This window comes from Rana temporaria, chromosome 4, assembly GCF_905171775.1.
Source record: "Rana temporaria chromosome 4, aRanTem1.1, whole genome shotgun sequence".
Classification (NCBI taxonomy): Eukaryota; Metazoa; Chordata; class Amphibia; order Anura; family Ranidae; genus Rana; species Rana temporaria.
In genome coordinates, this window is record NC_053492.1 from 421,910,864 (window position 1) to 421,937,157 (window position 26,294).

Here is a 26,294-nt window from a genome sequence, read left to right on the forward strand (position 1 = left end):
TTCACCTTCCTGTTGTCACTGAATATCTGTTGGCAGCTTGGAAGAGGTCTGATGTTTTTGCATTGGGGCTGATCTGAGGTCTGATGTTTTTGCATTGGGGCTGATCTGAGGTCTGATGTTTTTGCATTGGGGCTGATCTGAGGTCTGATGTTTTTGCATTGGGGCTGATCTGAGGTCTGATGTTTTTGCACAGGAGCTGATCTGAGGTCTGATGTTTTTGCATTGGCGCTGATCTGAGGTCTGATGTTTTTGCATTGGGGCTGATCTGAGGTCTGATGTTTTTGCATTGGGGCTGATCTGAGGTCTGATTTTTTTGCAATAGGGCTCATCTAAGGTCTGATGTGTTTGCATTTGGGTTGATCTGGGGGTCTGAAGTGCATGCATTGGTGCTGATCTGAAATGTGAAGTTTATGCATTGGGGCTGATCTAAAGGCTGAAGTGCATGCATTGGAGCTGATCCGGGGTCTTGAAGTGCATACATTGGTGCTGATCTGAGGTCTGAAGTGCATGCATTGGGGCTGGTCTGAGGTCTGAAGGGCATGTATTGGATGGTCTTTACTCCTAGAGGGCACACACAAATCATTGCATGCACTGTTTAGCAGTACTGTGGGCCCTGGCTGGCTTGATGATGCGCCATAGGAGAAGAACAGGAAAGACCCATGATATCATGTGATCAGGAAAAAAAATATCAGAATTTTGGGCCATTCACACAATCACGTCGTCCCTTACATTGTTAGTGCAATGTGGGTCCATTAATTCTGTGTAATGCCCTATCACAACTAATGTGCACTGTGGCGCTTAGCATTTCATAGATGTGGTGGCTGCGTTAGTTTTATTTTTTTTAAACAAGACCATTTTCAGAAAGTATGTATAATACCTGTTTATCCTGAAATGTAGCATCCTTGTCACTTCCTGTGAGATGAATAGACAGCAGAAACATCTTTATCTTTCTTGTCTAAACTACTAATTTCATCAATCCACCATGTAATGGAGATGAACAAAGGCTGACATGTTCCCAAGTTATATCGCGCTCTACTGTCGTTTTTGCAGCGCTTTTCAGATGCTAGCAGGGCGCTTTTAACCCCCGCTAGTGGCCGAAAAAGGGTTAAAGGCAGTGCTTTGCCGGCGGCACTGCCCATTGATTTCAATGGGCAGAGGGGGGTTTTAGAGGTGACCAGATTTTGTAACTGAAATCCGGGGACATATTTTTTTTTTACTAGCAATGGCGGCAATCAGCGACTCTCTTGCCCGTTGCCTCCCGCCTCACAGCCTGTCAAGTCTCACTCTCTGGCCCCAAGATATTACTGGGTGGGGAGAGGAGGAAGATCACTCTGGCTGGCCGGGACTTGAGCCAAGGCAGAAGAACATGCGAGTGGAGCTGAATGGGCATGCACCCGAAACTAAAGAAATAGTCCCTCTGCTTTGACCAGCACATGATCATCAGAAAGAGGCTCAGATGATGAAAACCCCCCCCCCCCCCAAGATTGAGCGGGGGGGGTGTAATTCAGAATTTTTCAATTCTGCAATGACTGTCTTTGAAATTGCCCCAGCCCCTGTTCAAATCCAATCCAGGGACAGGCTTGGTCCGGGGACAGTGTCCTCAATCCGAGGACTACCCCTAGAAACCGGGGATGTCTGGTCACCCTACTTTTGGAGTTCACTGCTCCAAAGAAGCTGCTGGCAGGACTTTTTCTGACGCCCTGCCAGTGCACCGCTCCAGTGTGAAAGTCCTCGGGCTTTCACACTGGAGCCACTGTTTCCGGGCCCTTTGCAGGCCCTATTTTTAGCGCTATAGCGCCTGCAAAGTGCCTCAGTGTGAAAGGGGTCTTAAGCATAATTAAACCCTCCTATCCTTTACAGCAGGGATATGCAATTAGCGGACCTCCAGCTGTTGCAAAACTACAAGTCCCATCATGCCTCTGGGTGTCATGCTTGTGGCTGTCAATGTCTTGCTATGCCTCATGGGACTTTTAGTTCTGTGACAACTGGAGGTCCGCTAATTGCATATCCCTGCTTTACAGCCAAGGAAGGTGCTTCTGTTTGATCTGCAACTACTACGGTGCTGCACATGTGATAAGTTACGACACCAACTATTTGATGGTTTGACAGTTTGGTTGCGCACACAAGCAAATGTGACAGTTACAATCCCAGTATTCCAGGAATGTAAAGGCGTTGCTAAGAAACGCCTAGCTCAGGGGTAGGCAACCTCGGCCCTCCAGCTGTGGTGAAACTACAAGTCCCATGAGACATTGCAAGACCCTGATAATCACAGGCATGGCTCCTAGAGGCAGAGGCTTGATGGGATTTGTAGTTTCACCACAGCCAGAGTGCCGAGACTGCCTACCCCTGACCTAGCTGTTACTGTTCTCCATTATCACAAGAGCGAGCTCTTGGAAAAGAAAAGCTAGAATCTGATTGGTTTCTCCAGTTTTAAGAAACCCCCCCCCCCCCCCCCAGAGTGTTTCCAGGGCAACAACTATGAGGCCTCAGGTGACATCTCAGGCCTGACTGACTCTTAAGCTTGATAATAAACAAGGGAAAATAGAAACCTTTCAGAGGTACAATGATAGCACTGACTACTGAGAAGATTACATAAAGCCACTCATGACAGGTTCTCTCGAGTCAGCAGAGCACAGTGGAACATACAGCTCTCTCTAACACCAAGCTCACAAATCCCTGAAGCAACTCCCAGCTGCTGCCAAATCTACGTACACATTACCCAGCCCCGCCCACCAACACGAACCACCAATCACAGCAAAAACGCCTCACCTTACGCCCTCTACTGCCTCCTATCGGCCATCTTTGTTATGGGCGGACTAACTCCGTCTCATCGCAAAAAGAAACGCCATACGAGACGCCAGATTAATTTACAATTTCACTACCTCAAGAAAAAAACTTCTTACCAACGAAATCATCGCTTTTTAAGACTAAACAACTAAATAGCTAGTATCAAAATTTTAGGCTCCCGTTTATTTACGAGGTTGAGTCGGCTTTGTTTTCTGTTGGGTGCAGACGACATTTTCTAGAGATGTCTCTGACATTGTGAAAACCAAACCCGCCTTTGGCTTTACCTCAACAAAGATGGCGGCTGCGGGAAGACGTCAAGGTCTTGCGTGAGTGACGGATAAGCGGCCACGTGAGCTTACGCCTGGTTGACGTGCTGTGCCTGGATGACGTATTGGCTGCGCCTGTGTTTGGGGAAGGAAAAGATGGAGGTGTCTATGGTGCAAGTGTGGCGGAGGGACCCGGGGAATGGGCGGCTGTGCCAGGCGGAGCTACCGCAGGGATCCACTGTGAGAGAGCTCCTTCCCCCCAGCGGGCCGGTGAGTGTGTGTTCATATTAGTGCGGGGCCAGGGCGCGTTATCCACAAGGAGCTCCAAGGATGAGTATAATGGAGTCACTGACAAGTTTGCGCAAGTTATACCGTCTACAAAATAGGCGACAGATTTATGGCTTTTTTTTCGTGACTGCGACTTTATGGCGGGCACGTTTGACACATTTCTGGGATCATTTTCATTTTTACAGCGATCAGTGCTATAAAAATGCACTGATAACTGTGAAAATGACACTGGCAGGGAAGGGGTTAACCACTAGGTGGCGATGAAGGCGTTAAATATGTCCTAGGCACTGATTCTAACTGTTAGGGGGAGGAGCTACCAGTGACATGTTACTGATCACTGTTCCCGAACACAGGGAACATTTGATCAGTGACATGTTACTTGGCAGAACAGGGTAATGCCTTGTTTACAAAGTTGTCCCCCTGTTCTGCCTTTGCCGGCCGCAATTGCGGGCTGCCCAGGACCCGCGGGCGCCCGCTGGGCGTTATTTAACCACTTAACCCCCGGACCATATTGCTGCCCAAAGACCAGAGCACTTTTTGCGATTCGGGACTGCGCCGCTTTAACTGACAATTGCGCGGTCGTGCGACGTGGCTTCCAAACAAAATTGGCGTCCTTTTTTCCCCACAAATAGAGCTTTCTTTTGGTGGTATTTGATCCCCTCTGCGGTTTTTATTTTTTGCGCTATAAACAAAAATAGAGCGACAATTTTGAAAAAAAATAATATTTTTAACTTTTTGCTGTAATAAATATCCCCCAAAAATATATAAAAAAACATTTTTTTTCCTCAGTTTAGGCCGATACGTATTCTTCTACATATTTTTCGTTAAAAAAAATCGCAATAAGCGTTTGGTTTGCGCAAAAGTTATAGCGTTTCCAAAATAGGGGGTATTTTTATGTCATTTTTATTAATATATATTTTTTACTAGTAATGGCGGCGATCAGCGAAAAATTTATTTTTTCGGTACTGCGACATTATGGCGGACACTTTTGACAAATTTTTGGGACCATTGGCATTTTTATAGCGATCAGTGCCATAATGCATTGGATTACTATAAAAATGCCACTGGCAGTGAAGGGGTTAACACTAGGGGGTGGGGAAGGGGTTAAGTATGTTCCCTGGGTGTGTTCTTACTGTAGGGGGTGTGGCCTCACTAGGGGAAACACTGATCTTCTGTTCATACATTGTATGAACAGAGGATCAGCGTTTCCCCCCCCCCTGACAGGACCGGGAGCTGTGTGTTTACACACACAGCTCCCGGTCCCCGCTCTGTAATGAGCAATCGCGGGTGCCCGGCGGCGATCGAGCCCGCCGGGCACACGCACGGGAGTCGGTGGCGCGCGCACGCACCCCTAGTGGTCGCTCAAAGAGCCGCCGTATAGCTACGGGCTCCCGCCCAGGAGAGCCGACCTGCCGGCGTATAATGACGGTGGCTGGTCGGCTAGTAGTTAAAGGGACTTACAGGTATGCCCATTTGCCTGCCCGTGCCATAGTGTAGACCTATATGTGCTGGTCGCTAAGCGGTTAAAGTAAAAGACCAGGAGGGTTTACAACCCCTTTAACTACTTCCCACCGTATGGACAAATGACGGACGGGATCCACTCTTGTTCTGGGACGACATAATTTGACTTGGGCCCCATCATCGCCGCGCTTGTGTGCCCCCGGGGACGTGGCGCACTGGGACACGGCGCAACCCCAATCTCGGTATAGAGCTGATGACGTGGCTCTTTACCCATGTGATCAGCAGTGTCCAATCACATGTAGGCAAGGAAATTCCGTTTTGCCTCACACTGACAGTGAGAGGAGAGCCGATCACCGGCATCGCCGCACAGGGGAGACCTGTACAGATAATCGGGGGAATTTGGTCATCGGTGCAGCCCAAAAGTGCCCATCGGTGAAGCCAATTTGTGCCCATTAATAATGCCAGTCAGTGCTACATATTGCTGCCTCCTCATCAGTGCTGCCCATGAGTGCCGCCTCATCAGCGCAGATCAGTGAAGGAGAAAAAATACTTTTTTACAAGTTTTCTGACAAAGAAAAACTTTTTTTGTATGTGTAAACAAACATGTAAAACCCCCTCCCCCCCCCCCCCCCCATCCTCAAACCAGCCAACACACATGTTTCGGATCACCCGGGGCCTGGCCCAGCACATCCTCTGCAGCCTTTAGGATGGACAGCAGAGGGCGCACTATTTTGATGTGTCAGCAGAGTTAGAGCTTGAGTATTCATCCTCTGACAGCCACATAATAGGTTATGTAGGGAGGTGTAAAGGAGCTGGGCCAGCACATAAAGTACTTAGAAAATTCCAGAAGAAAAAGAGGGGGTTGTGTTCGGGGATTGACACTTTCTGGAGCAGTCAGGTTTTCTAGTAAGTTCAAACTCATTACAATTAAAACAATTGTTAACCCCTTAACGCCAACCTCGCACAAATATGTGGTCCCACTGGGCTTTTTTCTGTGGTGGTGCATATTTGCGTATACCTCCCTTTGTGCTGGGAGTGTGCCGCTCGGCAATCGGGGTCTCGCTAAGAGATCTGAGCCCCGTACAAATGATTGGGACCTGGAACACCCAATTCTAGGTCACCTGATCGCTGTGATGGCCTCCAATTGGCTACCACAGTGATCAGTCACTATGAAGCCTGTCCCCCATGTTTTCTCTCTGAATGGAAGAGAGATGCATCATATTTCTCTTTGCCAGCAGAGAGAAAAAAAAGTGTAAAATAAATATTAAAGAAAATACAAAAAAATCTAGGTTAGTGTTTGGGTCAGTATTTTTTATTTATTTTTTTCTCTTGGCGTCAGTGTGTTTTAGGTAGGTTTAAAAAAAAAAAAAAAAAGCAAAATGCGCGCTATTGTTTCTGGGCTGTACTACGTGTACAACCAACAACTAACATACACATATGTGGTATCGCTTAGATCTCCAGGACCAGGAAAATTCGTTTTGGGTTGTTCTTTGGTGGTAGGTTATGATAGTAGAGAGCCGACGTAGAGCTACGGGCTCTCGCGCAGGGGAGCCGACCTGCCGCCGTAAAACGACGGCGGCTGGTCGGCAACTAGTTAATGCCCAAGCACAATTTTGCAACTTTGATGTGTTAGTAAAACTGTACAAATCACCACAACTGCTTTGTGCATCCAGGTGGATTATACACTGGGGGGGGGGTTTCAGGACAAATTGGGCTTTAATTTGCTGAGAAATGGTAATGGATATCTCCGAAAAAAATAAATAATAATTCGGTGCTTTTGCCAGCGATTATTTAAGTAGGTAACAGGGTCCCTTTTAAGAAATATTTGGTGTAATTTGATGGTCGTTTGGCTTCTTTTCAGGGAATATCTTGCTGTGATTTTTATGTGACCTGTAATGGGCGACGAGTTGACAGAGAGGAAGCTTTGCAGAATGGATTCACTTACAGCGTGGAGCCACGACTCTGTGGCGGAAAAGGAGGTATGTTTGTGAATTTTTGTTCTAAACTATACAAGTTACTGGAAAGTCTTAAGTACACTGCCAGGAAAAAAATTCAAACCTTAACCACTTATTGCCGGCTCATAATGCCACAGGCGTTACTAAGGCTTCCTGATGTGTTCACTGTGATTGGCTGTCACAGTGATTATGTGGATTGGGAGCCCGTCTTAGTGACTTGTGATCTTCACTGTGTGGCTGGAAGTTGTATATGACAGTGTGGTCATGATAGAGCATGCTCCCAGCACAAACTATGACACATATATATGGTAGCACAGAATAAAGACCACCTTCGTGCTGATATATACCTGTGTGTGTACACACTCACTCAACGTCCAAATCTAGAATATAAGGAAAATTGTATTGTATGTCTTAATTGTTTAGGATTTGCATTATGACCTTTTATCTCCAGTCCTATTATCTGTTACTGCCTACTAGTGGCTAGAGCAGGGATCTTCAAACTGCGGCCCTCCAGCTTTTGCGGAACTACACATCCCATGAGGCATTGAAAGACTCTGACATTCACTGACATGGTGAGGCAAGGTGGGAATTGTAGTTCCTGAACAACTGGATGGCCGTAGTTTGAGGACCCCTGGGCTAGAGCATGGGTCTTCAAACCATGACCCTCCAGTTGTTCAGGAACTACAATGCCCATCATGCTTAGTCACGTCTGTGAATGTCAGAGTTTTACAATGCCTCATGGGATGTGTAGTCCCGCAACAGCTGGAGGGCCGTAGTTTGAGGATCCCTGAGCTAGAGAAACGAAAGCTGAGCTTCAGGCACTCTGCTCAATTAAAATTTTAAAGCGGACCTTCAGTAATTTTTTTTTAAACTTTCCATCTATTAAAACTTCTGCCCTTGTTATAACTTTGGATATTTTTTTTTTTCTGTCAGCACACTTCCTGTTTCTTGTCTGGTCATTAGATTTAGGCTTATGACATTATGCACAACTTTCTCACTCTTGTGAGAGTTTGCCAGGTAGGGAGAGGGGATGAGTCATGAGAGGGCCAATTAGAGCTGCAGGTGTGCCTCTGTGGAAATCCAGGAAGTGAACAGGCAGCAGCTTCAGCTGCCCACAGTTAAAATGGCTGCAGCCAGACTGTCTGGTGGAAGGAGATTTCTGCAGCATATTTGGCAAGTACAGAATATATAAAATATGCAAAGTGGTTGGAGGGAAGCTTCAGAATGGCAAAGATGTTTTTATTACAAATTATGTGAGCAGATTGCACTTCCTCTTTAAATGTATGTTTACTGTTCAACATGCCTAAAGAGTTTGTAATTCTGTGTGGATTATGCACAGCAAGGCAGGTGACATATTCCTTGTTATATAGGATATATAGGGCCAACAGTTTGCACAGTGCTTCACAAAACTAAGGGAGACAGTCCAGTTGCGATGCAATTCAGTATAGGAAATTCTGGGTTGTCATCAAAACCAAAATCCTCCAATGAGACTCCAGTTCTGGTGACAACCATGGATTTCCCATTTTGGCTATGGGACAAGAAGTGAAGGGAAATCTCATCCCATTGTAACACAGATGACAAAATGAACCATCGCTGAAAATACCAAATTCTTGGAAATACCTAAATTGTGGTGATTTTATGTAATTCCAGAGATGGGCGATACTTTAAAGCCTATGAGCGATTTTGGGCACCAAACGTTGTTGCCGTTTCACAGGCCCATGCCATTTTAATGCTTGAAATGTTTAGTACCTATATACTCGACACAACCTCATCTTTTATAGTTTACGGACAAATTGGGTATATATTGTTTGTGTGCACTAAAATACATTTTTAGTGTAGCTCTTACTGAAAATTTGAGTTTGATATGTGCACTAATATTGTGGGACATAAAAATTTGCAACTACCACCATTTTTTTTCTTTTGGGTCTCTGCTATTGGAAAATTAAAAGTGAATAAACAACGGCAGTAGCAAATTGATTAAAGGGCAAATGTGCATGCATTGCATAGAAATATTGTATTTTGTGTGTGTGTGTATTTTTCTGGGGGAAAAAAAAAAACACACACACACCAAACATTCAACTTTCTTTTTCCTTTTATTTCTGGGGAAAAAAACAAGTTTGAATGTGTGGTGGTGGTGTGTTTTTTTTCCCCCCTCTTTGGTTTGTGGTTCCAAATACAAATTTATGAGAAAAGGGAGATAACTGGTGTATTCTGTATTTGTAGGTTTTGGTTCCATGCTTAGGGCACTGGGGGCTCAAATTGAGAAGACCACAAACCGAGAGGCCTGTCGTGATCTCAGTGGAAGGCGACTGAGAGATGTTAACCATGAAAAAGCGTAAGTCGCAAATTCTTGCTGGTTATAATATAGGTGACAACAACAAAAAACCTGGGGTATGCCCAGGGAAAACCCACCCGACCAGCTCGCAGAACAACCAATTAACCTGTCTAACAGTATGCGTTAAAAATGTGGGTTTTGACGGCACACATTTGCAAACGCATGCGTGAGCCACAGAGCCGCGCCAAGGCACCCTGTAATCTGGGGTCCTAACACTAAACAATGAGCGTCCCCACAGTGGAGGCACATGCATTCTAATGGATAGATGAGGGCAGGTGGACTGAAGGGGAGCCACCCCTCCTTAAAGGTGCAGGAGCACACCAAACACCCAGCATGTAGCACAATGGCTGCAAAGGTGTTGGTGCGCTGCTGGACCAATACAAGCACCACAGGTGAAACATAAAGATGTCCACCGCCCCATCTATAGCTGGCCATAGCAGTAAGTAGCATTATAATATAGGTGTATTATGAACTGACTGAAGAAAAAAAAAAATCAGTATTTTGTTGTACCTTTCCTGGATTACACAATACATTTGGGCCTTGTATTGGGATTAGAGGTCGACCGATATGGGTTTTTCTATGGCCGATGCCGATATTTAGAAATCAGGGTGGCCGATGGCTGATATATAATTCCGATTTTTGGGCCGATTTTTTTTTTTTTTTGATTTTTTTTTTTGCTAGGCGCGGGTGGTGCTAGGGGTGGGTGGTGCTGCTGCGTTGTGGAGAGGGGTGGGTGCTGGTGCTGCTGCGTTGTGGAGAGGGCTGGGTGCTGCTGCTGCGTTGTGGAGAGGGATGGGTGCTGCTGCTGCTGCGTTGTGGAGAGGGATGGGTGCTGCTGCTGCTGCGTTGTGGAGAGGGATGGGTGCTGGTGCTGCTGCTGCGTTGTGGAGAGGGATGGGTGCTGGTGCTGCTGCGTTGTGGAGAGGGATGGGTGCTGGTGCGTTGTGGAGAGGGATGGGTGCTGGTGCTGCTGCGTTGTGGAGAGGGATGGGTGCTGCTGCGTTGTGGAGAGGGATGGGTGCTGCTGCGTTGTGGAGAGGGATGGGTGCTGCTGCGTTGTGGAGAGGGATGGGTGCTGGTGCTGCTGCGTTGTGGAGAGGGATGGGTGCTGGTGCTGCTGCGTTGTGGAGAGGGATGGGTGCTGGTGCTGCTGCGTTGTGGAGAGGGATGGGTGCTGGTGCTGCTGCGTTGTGGAGAGGGATGGGTGCTGCTGCTGCTGCGTTGTGGAGAGGGATGGGTGCTGCTGCTGCTGCGTTGTGGTAATGAAGATGATTGATTTGCAATGCATTGTGAAAATAGATGAGTTGCATTGTGGAGATCCTCTTCACAATGTAACTCTGATATGCACCCAGAGTCATCCTCATCCATTTTCTCAATGCCAGCCTCAGCCAGGTTCGGTCAACCTCTAGTTGGGATGCTTATTTCAGTACCCACAAAGAGTAAAAGTATTAATTCTTTCTGTCATTCAATAACTGAGGTATGCGCAGACAGTGTACTGAGAGTTTGCAGGATCCTGGCAATGCATTGGCGATGACTTTTGGAGTTAAAAGATGGGCTTTAGCAAATGCGTATTGGTAAAAAAACATTTAACATACGAACCACTGAGCCAATAACCTAGGAAGCAAATGAAAATGTGTGTCCAAAAGTGCTGAGTTTGAGGGCAATACCGCTAAATATGGGATGGAGATCCTTAAGCTCCGCATTGTCTCCAGCAAAGAGCAGATTGGTCTTGGAATATTAAAGTGATTGTAAAGTCTTGTTTTAAAAAAGAAAACAACCTGTTATACATACCTCCTCTGTGCAGTTGGTTTTGCACAGATTTGCACAGATCAGCCCGGATCCTCCTCTTCTCGGGTCCCTCTTGCTGCTCCTGTCTCCTCCCTCCTATCGAGTGCCCCTACAGCCTTCTATGGGGATACTGGAGCAGAGTCACAGCTCCATGTGTCTATTCACCCCCCCCTCTCTGCCCTGATTGGCTGACAGACTTTGACAGCCAGGGGAGCCGATGGTGCTGCTGCTGTGTCTCAGGCAATCGAGGAGTGTCCCGGACAGCTTAGACATTCGTGCACATCGCTGGAGGGAGATGGGGCTCAAGTAAATAATTGGGGGAATTCTGGGGTGGCTGCTACACAATTTTTTTTTTTTTTTTTTTTTTTTTTTTTAATATATCTTGATGCATCAAGATAAACCTCCTGCCTTTACAACTCCTTTTAGGGCCAGTTTCACCAGGGTATAATACCGGTTGTGTAGTAATTTTAAGGATTCCCAGTGCGTTTATACATCGAGAGTGTTTAAGAGGTATAGAAACCGCTGTGTGCCATTTGGGTATGGAGGTAGAAAAGTTAAGCACTTGTTCCCAGTGCACCATAGAAGTCGTTTTCTGTGTAGCTGATGGTTGGGAGATAATGGCATAAATGTGGTTATTCCCTCCCACCTGCGTAGTAGTAGTTGAGGAGTTCTACATTATATGTTCTGTAAGGCATACACGGTTGTGTGAGGTTACTCAAGTCAGAGAATGAAAAACCCGGAGACTGTGTCCAGCACCCCCCAAATCTCTGGATGGCAAGTTTTTATAGTCTCCCTTCTCTTTTTTTTTTTTTTTTTTTTTTTTTTTGTCTTTTCTTAATAGCATGGCTGAATGGAGCAAAAGACAAGCAGAGCGCGAAGCAGAGAAGGAACAGAGGCGTCTGGATAGACTAAAACGTAAACTGGAAGAGCCAAAACACTACTTCACTGACCCAGAGTATCACAAACAACGCAGCGATATGTCTGAGAGGCTGGAGGACTCTGTCATCAAAGGTGAGAGTGTTAGAGGACGCTTTCTGGAAAATGCAGTTGTCTCCTTTAAAATATTGGTCTGATTAAATAAACTGATTAGCATGAACACATTAAAAAAAAAAAAAAAAAAATTGTATATCGTCCCTTATTTTTATTTTACATGTGGTAGAGTAGCAGCTACATTGACTGCCTCCTTGTTTAATGCCCAGCTTTGGGCACAATAATGTAACTAGGGTTAAAGCACTCTGACATTCCTTTGCCTCCAAAAGCAATTTTCCACCATGGAGTGATGGCACTCCACCTGGTATTTGACACTACTTGCAATTGGACACTAAGCCTGGGCTCTGAGAAAACATTGTTCATACAGAAGATGTTATTTTCAGCAGGTCTGCTGTATTGTAAATTTCATTTGTGAGAAGAAGCCGTAAAGCACAACCATTTTGCAACACACTGGAAAGCAGAAGTATGAAATGAGCAAAAATACACGTGTCTGTAAAATTTTTCGACTATACACTGATTAGCCATAACTTTGACCGGTTAAGTGCATAATATTTCTTCTTATTACAATGGCATACAAAAGTCCATGGGCTATGTTAGGCAGCAAGTAGAAGTTAATGTGTTGAAAGCAGAAAAAATGGGCATCACAGTTTGTGTATGGGGCTTCGCGGTTCAGTCAAGGTACCTAGTGGTGACCCATGTGCACAGCCAAAACGCCTACCATGGGCATGTGACTATCAGAACTGGAAGAAGGTGGCCTGGTATGATTAACGTTTTTCTTTTACATTATTTGGACGGCCAGGTGCTTGTGTGTCTCTTACTGGGGGAAGAGATGGTGCCAGAATGCAGTATGGGAAGAGAACAAGCCGCTTGAGGCCATATGATGCTTTGGGCAATGTTCTGCTGGGAAACCTTGGGTTCTGCCATTTATGTGGATGTTATTTGACACATACCACCTACCTAAACATTGCTGCTGATTAAGTACAACCCTTTCACTCTGAGGAGTTTTTCAGGCGGTTTAGTGCTAAAAATAGCTCCTAAATATCGCCTGGAAAACTCCTGCCCTGCAGTCTGTGTGAAAGCCTAAGTGCTTTTACACTGAGGCGATGCGCTGGCGGGACCGCTCAAAGTCCTGCCAGCAGCATCTTTGGAGCGGTGAGAGGAGCAGTGTGTTTACCGCTCCTTCCCATTGAAAACAATGGGACACAGCGGTAATGTGCCTCTGCAGATGCGCATTGCTGGTGATATTAACCCTTTTTTGGCCGCTAGCGGGGGTTAAAACCACACTGCTAGCGGCCGCAATTCCGACGGTATACCGCACCTCCCGCCCCGGTGTGAAATGGGCCTTAATGGGGATGGAATTCCCTGATGGCAGTGACCTCTTTCAGCAGCATAATGCACCATTCCACACTGCAAAAATTGGTTCAAGAATGATGTGAAGAGCACAGCAATGAGTTTAAGTTGTTGACTTGGCCTCCTAACTTGCTGTGTGTTCCTGTGCGATTCACATTCGATCTGGGTGCTGTGTGTTTTCAGCCCAATCCTTTAAAAAGCTGGACCACAGAAAAAGTAGTGCGTGCAGTGCCTTACAAAACGCAGAACAATCATATCACTTGGTACTTCTGTACCATGCGCTCTGGTGCAGACTAATGCACTGCGCATGCGACCTGCATTTCAGTTGTCATTGGCATTGCACTGACACCCACTGCAGATCAGTAGTGCAATGTGCTTTGGACGCGGTGTGGGAAACTTGCACAGAACATGTGTTTCCTGGTACCATGTACTGGCATTAACGGGACTTAAAGGGGTGGTTCCCCCTTTAAAACAAATTTCTAACAATACATTTGGAAGACTGCTTGCACTGCGGGTAGGCTGGCTTTTTTTTTTTTTTTTTTCTCGTACATACCTCGATATCGCCGTTTCATCCCTCGACTTCCGGGTATGAGTCTTGTGGCGGTGGGCGTTCCTAGTTTATTGACGTTCCTCCGACCGACGCATACTTGACGTCACGACTTTCCGAAAGAAAAGTATGCGCCGGTCGGAGGAACGTCAATCAACTAGGTCCAGCAAGACTCATACCCGGAAGCCGAGGGATGAAACGGCGATATGCGATATGATCGAGGTATGTACGGAAAAAAAAAAATGCCAGCCTGCCCGCATTGTAAGCAGTCTTCCTAATGTATTGTAAGAAATTTGTTTTAGGGGGAACCACCCCTTTAAGTCTTCAGATCTCAGTCCAATCAAGCATCTGTGACATGTGCAGGAAAAACAAACCTGAACCATGAAGGTCCCATCTCACAACTTACAGGACTTTAAGGATCTACTTCTGACCGCTTGATGCCAGATACCACAGCATACCTTCAGAGGTCTAGTGGCATCAATGCCTTAGTGGGTCAGGGCTGTTTCGGCAGCAAAAGGAAGAACCCACTCAATATTAGGTGGGTGGCCATTAAGTTATGGCTGATCGGTGTACATTCCCTTTTTAATGTACGTTTTAGTAATATTAGTAGCTAACTGACATTAAAGTGGTCCTAAATCCTCAAGGTTTTTCACGTTCATTTTATATATATATATATATATATATATATATATATATATATATATATATATATATATTAAATTAGGGCTGTTGCTGATCAAAATGTTTGTGTTCGATTAATCGTGTGTGTTTTTTTTTTTTTTTTTTTTTTTTATTCCCCCGACTAATTTCGAATATAACACACATACAGATCCAACTACTTTTAGCTGATCTCCTTGCAGGCTGATTCCCAGTGCAGCTACCAACCACTGGAAAAATGGATAGCAGGATACAAAAAACACACAAAGGCAGCGCTCGATGGGAATAGCATTAAAACTTTTATAGTCTTCAAATAGGTAACAAAATAAATATTGCGCTGGAGATAAAATCGATGTAGCTACATAAACTGTAAAAATGGTGCGAGTAATACGGTAGCAAAGCAGTCATAAAAACATGTAGCCAAGTATGATACTGGTTTAAAAATGTGTACAACGATATCACTGCTGAATCCAGATGAGGAGGGGTTAACATCAGTCCGTCGGCATGTAGATGTCCCGTGAAGGGAACTATCACAACTCCCAGTGGATGGCTGTAGAATCCCAGGTTGATAGAGGGAAGTGTAACAGCCCTTGCGTGTGGCAGATAGTAAGGTATTGCCAGCATGCAGATATGAAGGCACAGCAAAGAAGCCTTTCAGATGGACACGGCAAGCCGTCACCAGATCTACGACGGAACTCCCAGAAGGGCCGGAAGCTGGCGGAGAGGTGAGTGGCAATCAAAAGAATTTTGATCGATCAAAAAAAATGAAAGATTAATCGATGAATTAATAGTTAATTTCCACAGCCCTAAAATATATATATATATATATATATATATATATATATATATATATATATATATAATATATATATATATATTCATGAAGATTTCTAAAAGCTTGGTAAATGGCATTGGAAGCTGTGCAAATTTTTTTAACCATTTGTAAGTGCAAGTCTGTCATGTGCATATTTCCTTTTTCTGCAGTTGTAGCTGAATGTGTTTATTAAACTGACGTTTATTTTAACTAGGTCTGCAAGCTTCTTCGAGTGCAGTGGTTTCTCCAGAGTCGAGCGACTGTTGCAAACGTAAGAAAAAGTCATCAAGTGACAAAGGAAAATCCAGCAAGAAATTCCTATGGTAAGCCCAGTTATGGTTGACCATTTTTATAAAAACATGTTGACATTATCAAACACTTGAAGAGAGAACATCTCATGGTCACTTGGGGTAACCACCTCCATGTATGATTTGGAGCATTTTAATTTTTTTATTGGATATGTGGAACTAGTTGTACATGTTGTAGATGAAGCGTATTTAAAGGGTTTGTAAAGGAATTTTTTTTTCTTTACCTTAATGCAGTGCTGTTTTCATGTCCTTATTGTTCGTTTTTGCTCTCAATTAGCTGTAATTCTTCTCTGATCTCCACACTTCCTGGTTGTCTGTTTCCTGATGACCACAGTGCTGGGAGCTTTCTCTCTGTGGTCACCAATCAAGGAGGTGTGATTACTGTGTGTCTAAAACCCCTTAGCACCAATCGGTTTCGTTTTCCAAACCATCACTGCTCTATGGCTCTGTATGCTCTGTACAGCATAGAAGCAGGAAACAACATGCACAATGAAACTAGAAACTGCAGGTACATTATATGATTGATTTTTATCTATTTTTAAAAGGAATCGGTTAACTATTATGTCTCTATACCCTGTAAACAGTCATTTTAGCAAAAAAAATGTTTTTTCTTTACAACTCCTTTAACAGACCGTTTCACACTGGGGTGCCGGTGTCTTGTCGAGAATTGCCCCCTATCGAAAAATACCCATGTGCAGAATGGAGCCGCAGAAGAGCTGAGTTTACGATCAGCTGTTGTCTCACATGGCCGAGGCGTGTTCATGTAGGTGAGGGGCAGATATTTACATGAAGGGGGTGGAATCTTCAATGATGGTCAGTGCTGGGGGCAGGATTTTTATCGATGCCTAAAGAAATCTTTACATAGAAAAAGCCGCCCCTTCAATTCACTAAACATGCAAGTGGTCAAAATGAATAGCACATAAAGACTTCTTTGGCCATCGATAAAAATTCCGCCCCCAGCACTGCCCATCATTGAAAAATCCGCCCCATTCATGTAAATATTCGCCCCTCACATACATGAACGCTCTTCGGCCACGCGAGACAACAGCTGATCGTAAACTTGGCTCTTCTGCAGCTCCCTGCAATGCATGCGCAGATCCACCCGGGCACTATTTGATAGCCGTGCACTTCTCGACAGAACGAGTTCGTTAGCGGTAAAGTGCCAATAGTTTTTAGTGGCACTTTTAGAAGTTAAAAGCACCCGTGTTGCAGCGCTCTTCAAGCGCTAAGGAATCATTGCCTATTAATTCCAATGGACAGGGGTGGTGTAGGAGTGCTGTATACTGTATACAGTGCTCCTACACAGCCCCAAAGATGCTGCTTGCAGGACTGCAGCCTGTAAGCCTGTAAAAGTATTGCACCCACAATCAGATTGCTGGTTCAATGCCAGCATCCTGCGGACACTTACTATAGCTGTCTGCCTGTACCTCTTGTCGGTTACTGAATCGCAGGAAGTGTGAATGAACTTCGAGTGCTTACCAACGCCCTTGCAGCTCATTGAGAACCTACAAACCATCTACCGCAGTTGCAGACATGGCTTGTAGTTTGGACATTTATTGACAGAACTCTTTGAAGACATGGCTGTGTGGCGCCCTGCTCGGCTGCACTGTTTAACTTGTGACAGGTGCGAGGAGAAGATCCGCTGTCAACAGTGGGGGATTGAGGGGATACACACAGGTGCATTATGTAACATAAACCTTATTGGGTTTAACTGGTGTAACTTGTTATGAAGGTGAACTTATCCTTTACAAACACTTAAAGTGGTTGTAAAGGCTCGAGGGGTGTGTTTTTGTTTTTTTCCTTCATGCACTCTATACATGAAGGTTAAAAACTTTCTCTGTGCACCAGCCCCCTTAAGACTTACCTGAGCCCCTTTGCCATCCAGCGACGTGACCGAGAGCCTCGGCTCTCTGGGGACTCAACCTCTTCATTGGCTCCTGCTGCTGTCAATTGCAACCAGTGAGCCAACGAGAAGTGAGGTGGGCCGAGGTGTATGACATGTGTTCGATAAAAAAAAAAAAAAGCCTTTAATAACACTTCTGCAGTGTGACAACTCTCTTGTTTTGCTCTTCTGTGTTGTCAACATGTCACACCGGCTTCCAGGAGAGACTTTAAGCAGCTGTGACATGCACACTGCCCAGACTTGGTCCACTGTTCTCACCATTAGGAAACTTCCCCCAAGAAATGCCATGCAGTTATTGCGACGGTGAATACTGGAAATGCCTGCAAGGATTTAAACAATAGTTTTAAAAACTGCAGTGATGAATGATACACAGTGCAAGTAAATGTCATTCAGGCAGTGTACTAATTTACCCACAGTGCCTTGAAATTTTCCACATTTTGTCATGTTGCAACCAAAAACGTAAATGTATTTTATTGGGTTTATCTGATGGACCAACACAAAGGAAGGAAAATTATAGTCAATACTTTGTAGAACCATCTTTCGCGGCAATTACAGCTGCAAGTCTTTTTGGGGATGTCTCTACCAGCTTTGCACATCTAGAGTGAAATTTTTGCCCATTCTTTGCAAAATGGCTCAAGTTCTGTCAGATTGGATGGAGAGCGTCTGTGAACAGCAACGTTCCAGTCTTGCCACAGATTCCCAATTGGATTTAGGTCTGGACTTTAACTGGGCCATTCTAGGACATGAATATGCTTTGATCTAAAGCATTCCATTGTATGTTTGGGGTCGTTGTCCTGCTGGAAGGTGAACCCCCCCCCCCCCCCCCTAGTCTCAAGTCTTTTGCCGACTCTAACGTTTTCTTCTAAGATTGTCCTGTATTTGGCTCCATCCATCTTGGCTCCAACCATCTTCCCTGTCCCTGCTGAAGAAAAGCATCCCCACAATATGATTCTGCCACCACCATGCTTCAGGGTGGGGATGGTGTAGTCAGGGTGATGTGCAGTGTTAGTTTTCCGCCACACATAGCATTTTGCTTTTAGGGCAAAAAGTTCAATCATCACCTTCTATGTTTGCTGAGTTCTCCCACATGGCTTCTCGCAAACTGGACTTCTTCTTATGACTTTCAATTACTTTTCTTTTTTCCACTCCACCATAAAGGGCATATTTGTGGAGAGCAGGACTAATAGTTGTCCTATGGACTGATTCTCCCACCTGAGCTGTGGATCTATGCAGCTCCTCCAGAGTTACCATGGGCCTCTTGGCTGCTTCTCTGATTAATGCTCTCCTTGCCCGGCCTGTCAGTTTGGGTGGACGGCCATGTCTTGGTAGGTTTGCAGTTGGGCCATACTCTCCATTTTCTGATGATGGATTGAACAGTGCTCAGTGAGATGTTCAAAGCTTGTGGTGATTTTTATTTTGTTTGTTTTATAACCTAACCCTGCTTCAAACTTCTCCAACGTTATCCCTGACCTGTCTGGTGTGTTCCTTGGCCTTTATGATGCTGTTTTATCACTAAGATTCTCCAGCAAACCTCTGAGGGCTTTACAGAACAGCTGTATTAATGCTGATAGAACACTTGCTCCTCCTTCCCCTTGGGGGGAGCGGTTTGTATTTCCCGAATGTGATTAGGTGGGAGTGGGGGGAATAGCCTGCTGAGGTGGGCTCTCCCTAATCTCTCAGAACTCCTACCTTCCTGGCTGGGAAGGGTGCTGCTGGTCCGGGCCAGAGTCAGTTGAAAAGCCTGTGGAGATAGTGCCCCTGGAGTGGCAGTCCAGGGGTGCCATATCTTGCACTAGTGTTTTGAGAGGGACATTTGCAAGAGTGGCACCTTGGTCACATCTCCACATACTTTTTTTTACCACCTGCCTCTAGGGCCGAGCCTTTTGGCTAGGACCAGGGGAATTTTTGTTTCCTGGCTGGAGGGCCGGCCATCGTATTGCACGATGGTCACTTTCTACTCAACTCCCACCTTCCTTCTCCCCCACTTTCTTTATTTTACCCCGTGTGTTGTCACGTTTCTGTCTTTTTTTTTGTTGGTGCACTTTGTGTACACTGTGTGATTAGTAGGGTGCCGGTCCTCGGGCCAGCCCTGAACATATTGGGAGTAGGTGGACATGGCCTTCTGGCTTGGTTCGCCTGCTCTCATGGGGTCTCCCTTCGGGGGAGCCCCACCGAGGAGGGTTCTGTTTCGGCAGACCCTCCAAGGATTTTGAGTCCGTGTCTGCTTCGGCTGCACGGACCACAGATTACCTCAGTCCCTGCCAGGAGCCTAACGGCCCGGGGGATCGGGTTGGGCCCTTTTTGGAGGGCCATTTGACGATGCACCCGTCAGTTTTTTGTGTGTGCACATTTTTTCCTGCACCGGGTGAAGTTTTTGGGTTGTGTTATACACGCCACAGGCTTTTCAATAGAAAAATGCTGATATTACACACAGGTGGACTCTATTTACTAATTGGTTCCACTAGATTTTAGTTGGGGGGTATCGGCGTAAAGGGGGCTGAATACAAATGTATGCAACACTTTTCACATTTATTTGTAAAAAAAAATTGAAAACCATTTATCATTTTCCTTCTACAATTATGTGCCACTTTGTGTTGGTCTATTACATAAAATATATTTACGTTTTTGGTTGTAACATGACAAAATGTGCAAAATTTCAAGGGGTATGAATACTTTTTCAAGGCACTGTAACATCATTTTAGTCTCAAGTGGAGGCTTGTTTGATAGTGTGACAACACAACTGGAGTCAATGACAATTTTGTCACTGTATTACAGGAAGTGTGTGAACAAGGACTTTCGTGGCAGGGGTCACACATTTTATTTTATTTTCATTCCTTTTGGGATTCCAATAGTGAAATCTCTGGATTGAATTCTTGGATCTGCACATCTACCTCACTCAAGTGAATACCTCTTCACCCATGATTTGGAGATAAATAATTAAAAAAAAATGTTGTACTGTAAAACACAAGAAGAAAAGAAAGCATAATTGCAAAGTAGAGAAAGGGGGGCCGGAGGTTAGAATGGTAGCGGCTGCTAGTACCGCAAACCCAAAATAACTATCACCCAAGAAAAAAAAAAAAAAAAAAAATATATATATATATATATATATATATATATATATATATATATATATATATATATATATATATATATATATATATATATATATATATATATATATATATATATATATATATATATATATATATATATATATATATATATATATATATTTCTCGGTACTGATGACACAGATAAGTATAGTAAAAAATTCATTATACATAAAAAAAAATGTACAGTTTAAAAACAGGACTATGACAATTAACCTCACACTAGTTACAGCAGTAGAATATAAATGGAAATCTGTATAGTATCTGATGTTGTGAGGTAAAGTTATTTTGACTTTACCTCACAACAACAGATACTATACAGATTTCTATTTTATATTCTACTGCTGTAACTAGTGTGAGGTTAATTGTCATAGTCCTGTTTTTAAACTGTACATTTTTTTTATGTATAATGAATTTTTTACTGTATTTATCTGTCATCAGTACCGAGAAAGTCCATATATATATTTTTCCTCTGGGTGATAGTTATTTTGGGTTTGTGGTACTAGCAGCCGCTACAATTCTATCCTCCGGTCCCCCTTTCTCTATTAATTCCTGGATGATGGTACATTGTATGATTCTTTAAATAATTGATCTGAGGCTATACTCCAAACGTATGCATAATTGCAAAGTGGGTGGAAACAGGGCCAGAATCTATAGCTGGAAGAAAGTAGCAATATCCTTGTTTGTGCAAGAACACCGATGCAGCCACTGGAGGGAGCTGGTGTCTGCACAGAATTGTAACAAATCATGTAAAGTGGTTGCTGTGTAGAACTCAAGGTGTAAGTTGGTAACATTCCAGCTGGTTAAAATTTCAACACACTGGCAGTAAATTTATGTCATATTTTACAGCTTTTAGCGTAGAATTAAATTCCCAAAGGCTGCATCTCCTGTATAAAGCTCCTGTCTTCTCATGTCATTTGGTGTATCGGGTATAACGTTTTTTTATTTTTATCTCAGGACCGAAGTAGAAGGGATGGAAGTGTCAAGCTCTGACAGTGACTCTGAATCTCCAAGCACATCAGTATCTCCTCAAAGTAAAGAGGAGAGACTGCACAGCTCTGAGAGCGATTCTGATGAACAGGCACAGTGTTCCTCATCCACCTTGATAACCACACAGAGTCCAGAGCCAAGCAACCACATCAACCCTGAGGAAGAGGCCACAGGCCATGAACAGTTTGTTTCTGATTCTGGCCAGACAGAAGTTGTCGATGAGGCTGCAGACAAAGGAAAGCCAGTCTCTGACCAGATAGAACTTTCTGAGGAGCCCATGGATGAAGGGCTGTCGGTCTCTAGTTCTGGCCAGGCAGAACCTTCAGAGGCTATACCAGAATCTGAGAAACCAACCGTCACCCCTGACCCACCAAAAGAGTTGTCTAGCATTGTAAGTAAACCCCTTCTAGTGCTAGAGGTTTTTCTTCAACACGGTTTGTTAATAACAGTGGTAAAGTATGAATCCCTTCCCAGCAAAAGTATTACATTTAAATGCCTAAAGTTCCATTTTAACCACTTAAGCCCCAGACCAATATGCTGCTAAATGCCCAAAGGCGTTTTTACAATTCGGCACTGCGTCGCTTTAACAGACAATTGCGCGGTCCTGCGACGTGGCTCCCAAACAAAATTGGCGTCCTTTTTTCCCCACAAATAGAGCTTTTTTTTGGTGGTATTTGATCACCTCTGCGGTTTTTTATTTTTTGCGCTATAAACAAAAATAGAGCGACAATTTTGAAAAAAATGCAATATTTTTTTGCTGTAATAAATATCTCCCAAAAAACATATATAATTTTTTCGTCAGTTTAGGCCGATACGTATTCTTCTACCTATTTTTGGTAAAAAAAAAATCGCAATAAGCGTTTTATCGATTGGTTTGCGCAAAATTTATAGCGTTTACAAAATAGGGGATATTTTTATTGCATTTTTATAAAAAAAAAAATCTTTTTTACTACTAATGGCGGCGATCAGCGATTTTTTTTTTTTTTTTTTTTTTTTTTTTTTTTTTTTTTCCCCGTGACTGCGACATTATGGCGGACACTTCGGACAATTTTGACACATTTTTGGGACCATTGTCATTTTCACAGCAAAAAATGCATTTAAATTGCATTCTTTATTGTGAAAATGACAGTTGCAGTTTGCCACAGGGGGCGCTGAACGTTTTAGGCTTCACCTAGTGTGTGTTTACAACAGTAGGGGGGTGTGGCTGTAGGTCTGACGTCATCGATTGTGTCTCCCCTATAAAGGGGATGACACGATCGATGCGCCGCCACAGTGAAGCACGGAGAAGCCGTGTTTACATACGGCTCTCCCCGTTCTTCAGCTCCGGGGAGCGATCGTGACGGAGCGGCTATAAACGAATAGTCGCGCCGTCGTCCCGGATTGCTCCCCGAGAGAATCCGCACGCAGCGGGGGGGGGGGGTCCTGATTGGACCCCCTACCCGCGTCTAGGCAGGGACGTATATATACATCCTTCTGCCTGTCCGTGCCATTGTGCGGACGTATATAGTCGTGCGGTGGGCGTTAAGGGGTTAAAGTGAACTTGCCACCTATGTGACCATTGGGGAAAACTTTATTGAAGCTGAACTCGGAACACAGTGCTGTATGTTGTGTGGCCTCGGCTACATACAGGTTATATTGCACATCTAGCGGCCTCGCATGTTGGTAAAGTACATAGTTGTGGCCAAGCTGGCCCAAACGAACTATGAAAAGGTGTATCAAAAGTTCAGCTTTAGACTTGGGCATGTACCTTTATCAGGAAGTTGCACAAGTGACTGATTGGATACATTGCCTGCTATTATTCATAATGTAGAGAGGACACTTCTGAAGTTTTTTTTTTTTTTGTATTGCATTGGTGGGATAAACTAGTCGCTCCTAAGATGTGACATGAAAAAGAGTAAACTGAACATGCTGGCTTTTGGGGACACTTTGGCTTGCAGGAGATGGTAATAAATAGAGGTCAGCAGGCGGAACCAGTAAGAGCTGTGGGGGACCCAGGAGAATAACGCCCCAGAAGTGTTAGTTTCTGAACTGATGTTTGTGTCATTTATCACAAACTGAGGACTTCAGCAGTGCAGGAAAAGCAAGCATTTACAATGTTTCACGGGTGTTTTCCAAGTAATTTTACAATATCACACATACTATACAATAAATCTTCACAATAGGATCCTGGATGAAGCACACAGAAAACTTCTGATGAATGTTCTTCATGCTTGTTCCAAGTCAGTAACCCTAAATTAAAGCGGGGGTTCACCCTATTAGAATAAAATTATTATTTTTTTTTTTATCATAAAATTTGGCATCGTAGCGCGAGCTACAGTATGCCGGTCTTACATTTTTTTTATCCCCGTACTCACTGTTTAATCCTACCTAGACGATTCCGACTGCCCACGGGGAATGGGCGTTCCAATCCAGACGGAAAGTGATTGACGGCCGGCTCTGGCGCGTCACGCTTCTCCGCAAATAGCCGAAATAGGCTTGGCTCTTCACGGCGCCTGCGCATAGCCTGTGCGCAGGCGCCGTGAAGAGCCGAGACCTACTCCGGCTGTCTTCGGGGAGCGTGACGTGCCAGAGTCGGCCGTCAATCACCCTCCCTCTTGCTAGGAACGCCCATTCCCCGCGGCAGACGGAATCGTCTATGTACGATTAAACAGTGAGTACGGGGTTAAAAAATGTAAGACCGGCATACTGTAGCTCGCGCTACGATGCCGAATTGTATGCTGAAATGTTGTTCAGCAGGGTGAACCACCGCTTTAAGCTGGCTGGCAGCATCAGAGCCTGCCCAGGGAACAAGCATGCACCTATGTTCAGACTTTACAGGATCTTTTTAATAAGTCTTATGCCGCGTACACACGATCATTTTTCGGCACAAAAAAAAATGTTTTTAAAAAATGTCATTTAAAATGATCGTGTGTGGGCTTCACATCATTTTTCGGGTTCTGAAAAACGACAATTTTTTTTTCCGAACATGCTGCATTTTTTAACGACGTTTTAAACCATGTCGTTTTTCGGGTTGTAAAAAATGATCGTGTGTGTGGGCTAAAACGACGTTAAAAACTTGCGCATGCTCGGGAGCGCTCGTTCTGGTAAAACTACTGTTCATAATGGAGTAAGCACATTCATCATGCTGTAACAGACATAAAAGCGCAAATTGTCTTTTACTAACACGGAATCGGCTAAGGCAGCCCCAAGGGTGGCGTCATCCGCATGGAACTTCCCCTTTTATAGTGCAGTAGTCACCGCGCTTTGCTAGAGCATTTTTTCAAAACGATGGTGTGTGGGCAATGCCGTTTTAATGATGAAGTTGGAAAAACTTTGTTTTTTCTACATGCCGTAAAATGATTGTGTGTGTGTGTGTACGCGGCATTACTTCTAAATATTCTCTATAGAGTAACGTGCCCCTCTTATCTAGAGCATTGAATCTTGAATTATGGGAAGGCTGGAAAGTGTCAGAAAACGAGAGAGGTGCCCAGCAGTGCATGCTTATCTCGTTTCACTAAATTCACTCCAACCTTAGGGAGTCTACAAATCTGAAATGGTAACGGGAATAATTCTAGCCTGACAGGTCCACTTTATGGAGATGAAGAACATGTTAATGGTTATTTTATTTTTATTTTTTTCCCCAACAGGAATCTGCTCCCTTGGACCTCATGTCTTTCTCCTCTGCTGTGCAACTGGAGGCTCTGGGTCTTGACAAGTTGAAGACGGAACTTATGGCGCTGGGTCTGAAGTGTGGAGGGACTTTACAAGAGCGCGCAGCCAGACTTTTCTCTGTACGTGGACTTTCCAGAGATCAGATAGACTCGGCTCTTTTTGCCAAACCAACCAAAGCAAAGAGAAAATAAAGCATTAAAGGGGTTTTCCACCCATTTTTTAAGTTTATTAAAAGTCAGCAGCTACAAAAAGTGTAGCTGCTGGCTTTTAATAAACTGACACTTACCTGCTCCAGCGTTCCAGCGACGCGCCGGCCGGTGCTCCGCTCCTCCCCCCCCCCCTCCCAGGATGGCGTCTTCATTGTCACTGTGGGCACCTGGCCGTGACAGCTTTCGGCTTCACGGCCGGGCACCCACTGCGCATGTGCGAGCGGCACTGCACATGCGCGCCCGGCGCTGCGCTGTTTGATTGGACAGGCGATCGCCTAGGACCTGTCACGTGTCCTAGGCGATTGCCTACAGGGAGGGGCTGCCAAAAGGCGATTAAGCCTAATCACCTTTGCAGCCCCTCGGCGGAAGGAGGAAGTGGGACAGGAAGTCCCCTTCTCCTGAAGCCCCCCCCCCCCCCAAAAAAAATTACATGCCAAATGTGGCATGTAAGGGGGTGAGGAGTGGGATAAGCGGAAGTTAAATTTTTAGGTGGAACTCCTCTTTAAGTGTATCTGTGTATTGGGTTGAAGACGGCTGGGGGCAGTTGGTCACAGATTGTTGCCACAACAGAAGGGGGTGCACCTGGGCTCACAAAGCTTCTAGAACCAGTCACTGTTTTGGTCAAAGCCATTATCTGCATTTGTTTTAAATAAACTTTGTACATTTTCATTTAAATGTTTTTTGTTTTTTTTAATTGAAGGCGATATTCAGAGTAACTTCACATTTGCTTGGGGGGGGGGGGGGAGAAGATAATATCTGGGTAATCCAATGTACGTTGCAAGGATTTTAAGAACTTTTTATTTTGTGTGGATTCATACAAAAACGTTGCAGTTTTGGTTGGCTGGGTCCTGTGCAGACTATGAGCTGGTCGCTCATTTTCAGAAT

General features: G+C 44.6%; 1 protein-coding gene across 2 annotated transcripts; it reads left to right on the forward strand.

Moving 5' to 3' along the window:
* Window positions 1-2,863: 2,863 nt before the first annotated feature.
* SDE2 (SDE2 telomere maintenance homolog) lies at window positions 2,864-25,510 on the forward strand. 2 transcript variants are annotated; one of them, XM_040351349.1, is made up of 8 exons: window positions 2,864-3,323; window positions 6,664-6,781; window positions 8,981-9,092; window positions 11,722-11,891; window positions 15,453-15,561; window positions 21,517-21,940; window positions 25,176-25,423; window positions 25,472-25,510. In XM_040351349.1, the coding sequence occupies exons 1-7, from the start codon at window positions 3,171-3,173 to the stop codon at window positions 25,389-25,391; spliced, it is 1,302 nt and encodes a 433-aa protein (XP_040207283.1). In that variant the 5' UTR covers window positions 2,864-3,170; the 3' UTR covers window positions 25,392-25,423; window positions 25,472-25,510. The 2 variants fall into 2 exon arrangements, with proteins under 2 accessions (XP_040207283.1, XP_040207282.1); XM_040351348.1 differs by lacking the exon at window positions 25,472-25,510 and having other exon boundaries at window positions 25,176-25,460.
* The last annotated feature ends 784 nt before the right edge of the window (window positions 25,511-26,294 follow it).

Bases quoted from the DNA above. Each gene is read 5' to 3' on its own strand.
- SDE2 (XM_040351349.1), top strand. From the start codon at position 3,171: ATGACGTATTGGCTGCGCCTGTGTTTGGGGAAGGAAAAGATGGAGGTG. The intron at 3,324-6,663 runs GTGAGTGTGTGT...GCTTCTTTTCAG, and splicing joins TCCTTCCCCCCAGCGGGCCG to GGAATATCTTGCTGTGATTT. The intron at 9,093-11,721 runs GTAAGTCGCAAA...TTTTCTTAATAG, and splicing joins GATGTTAACCATGAAAAAGC to CATGGCTGAATGGAGCAAAA.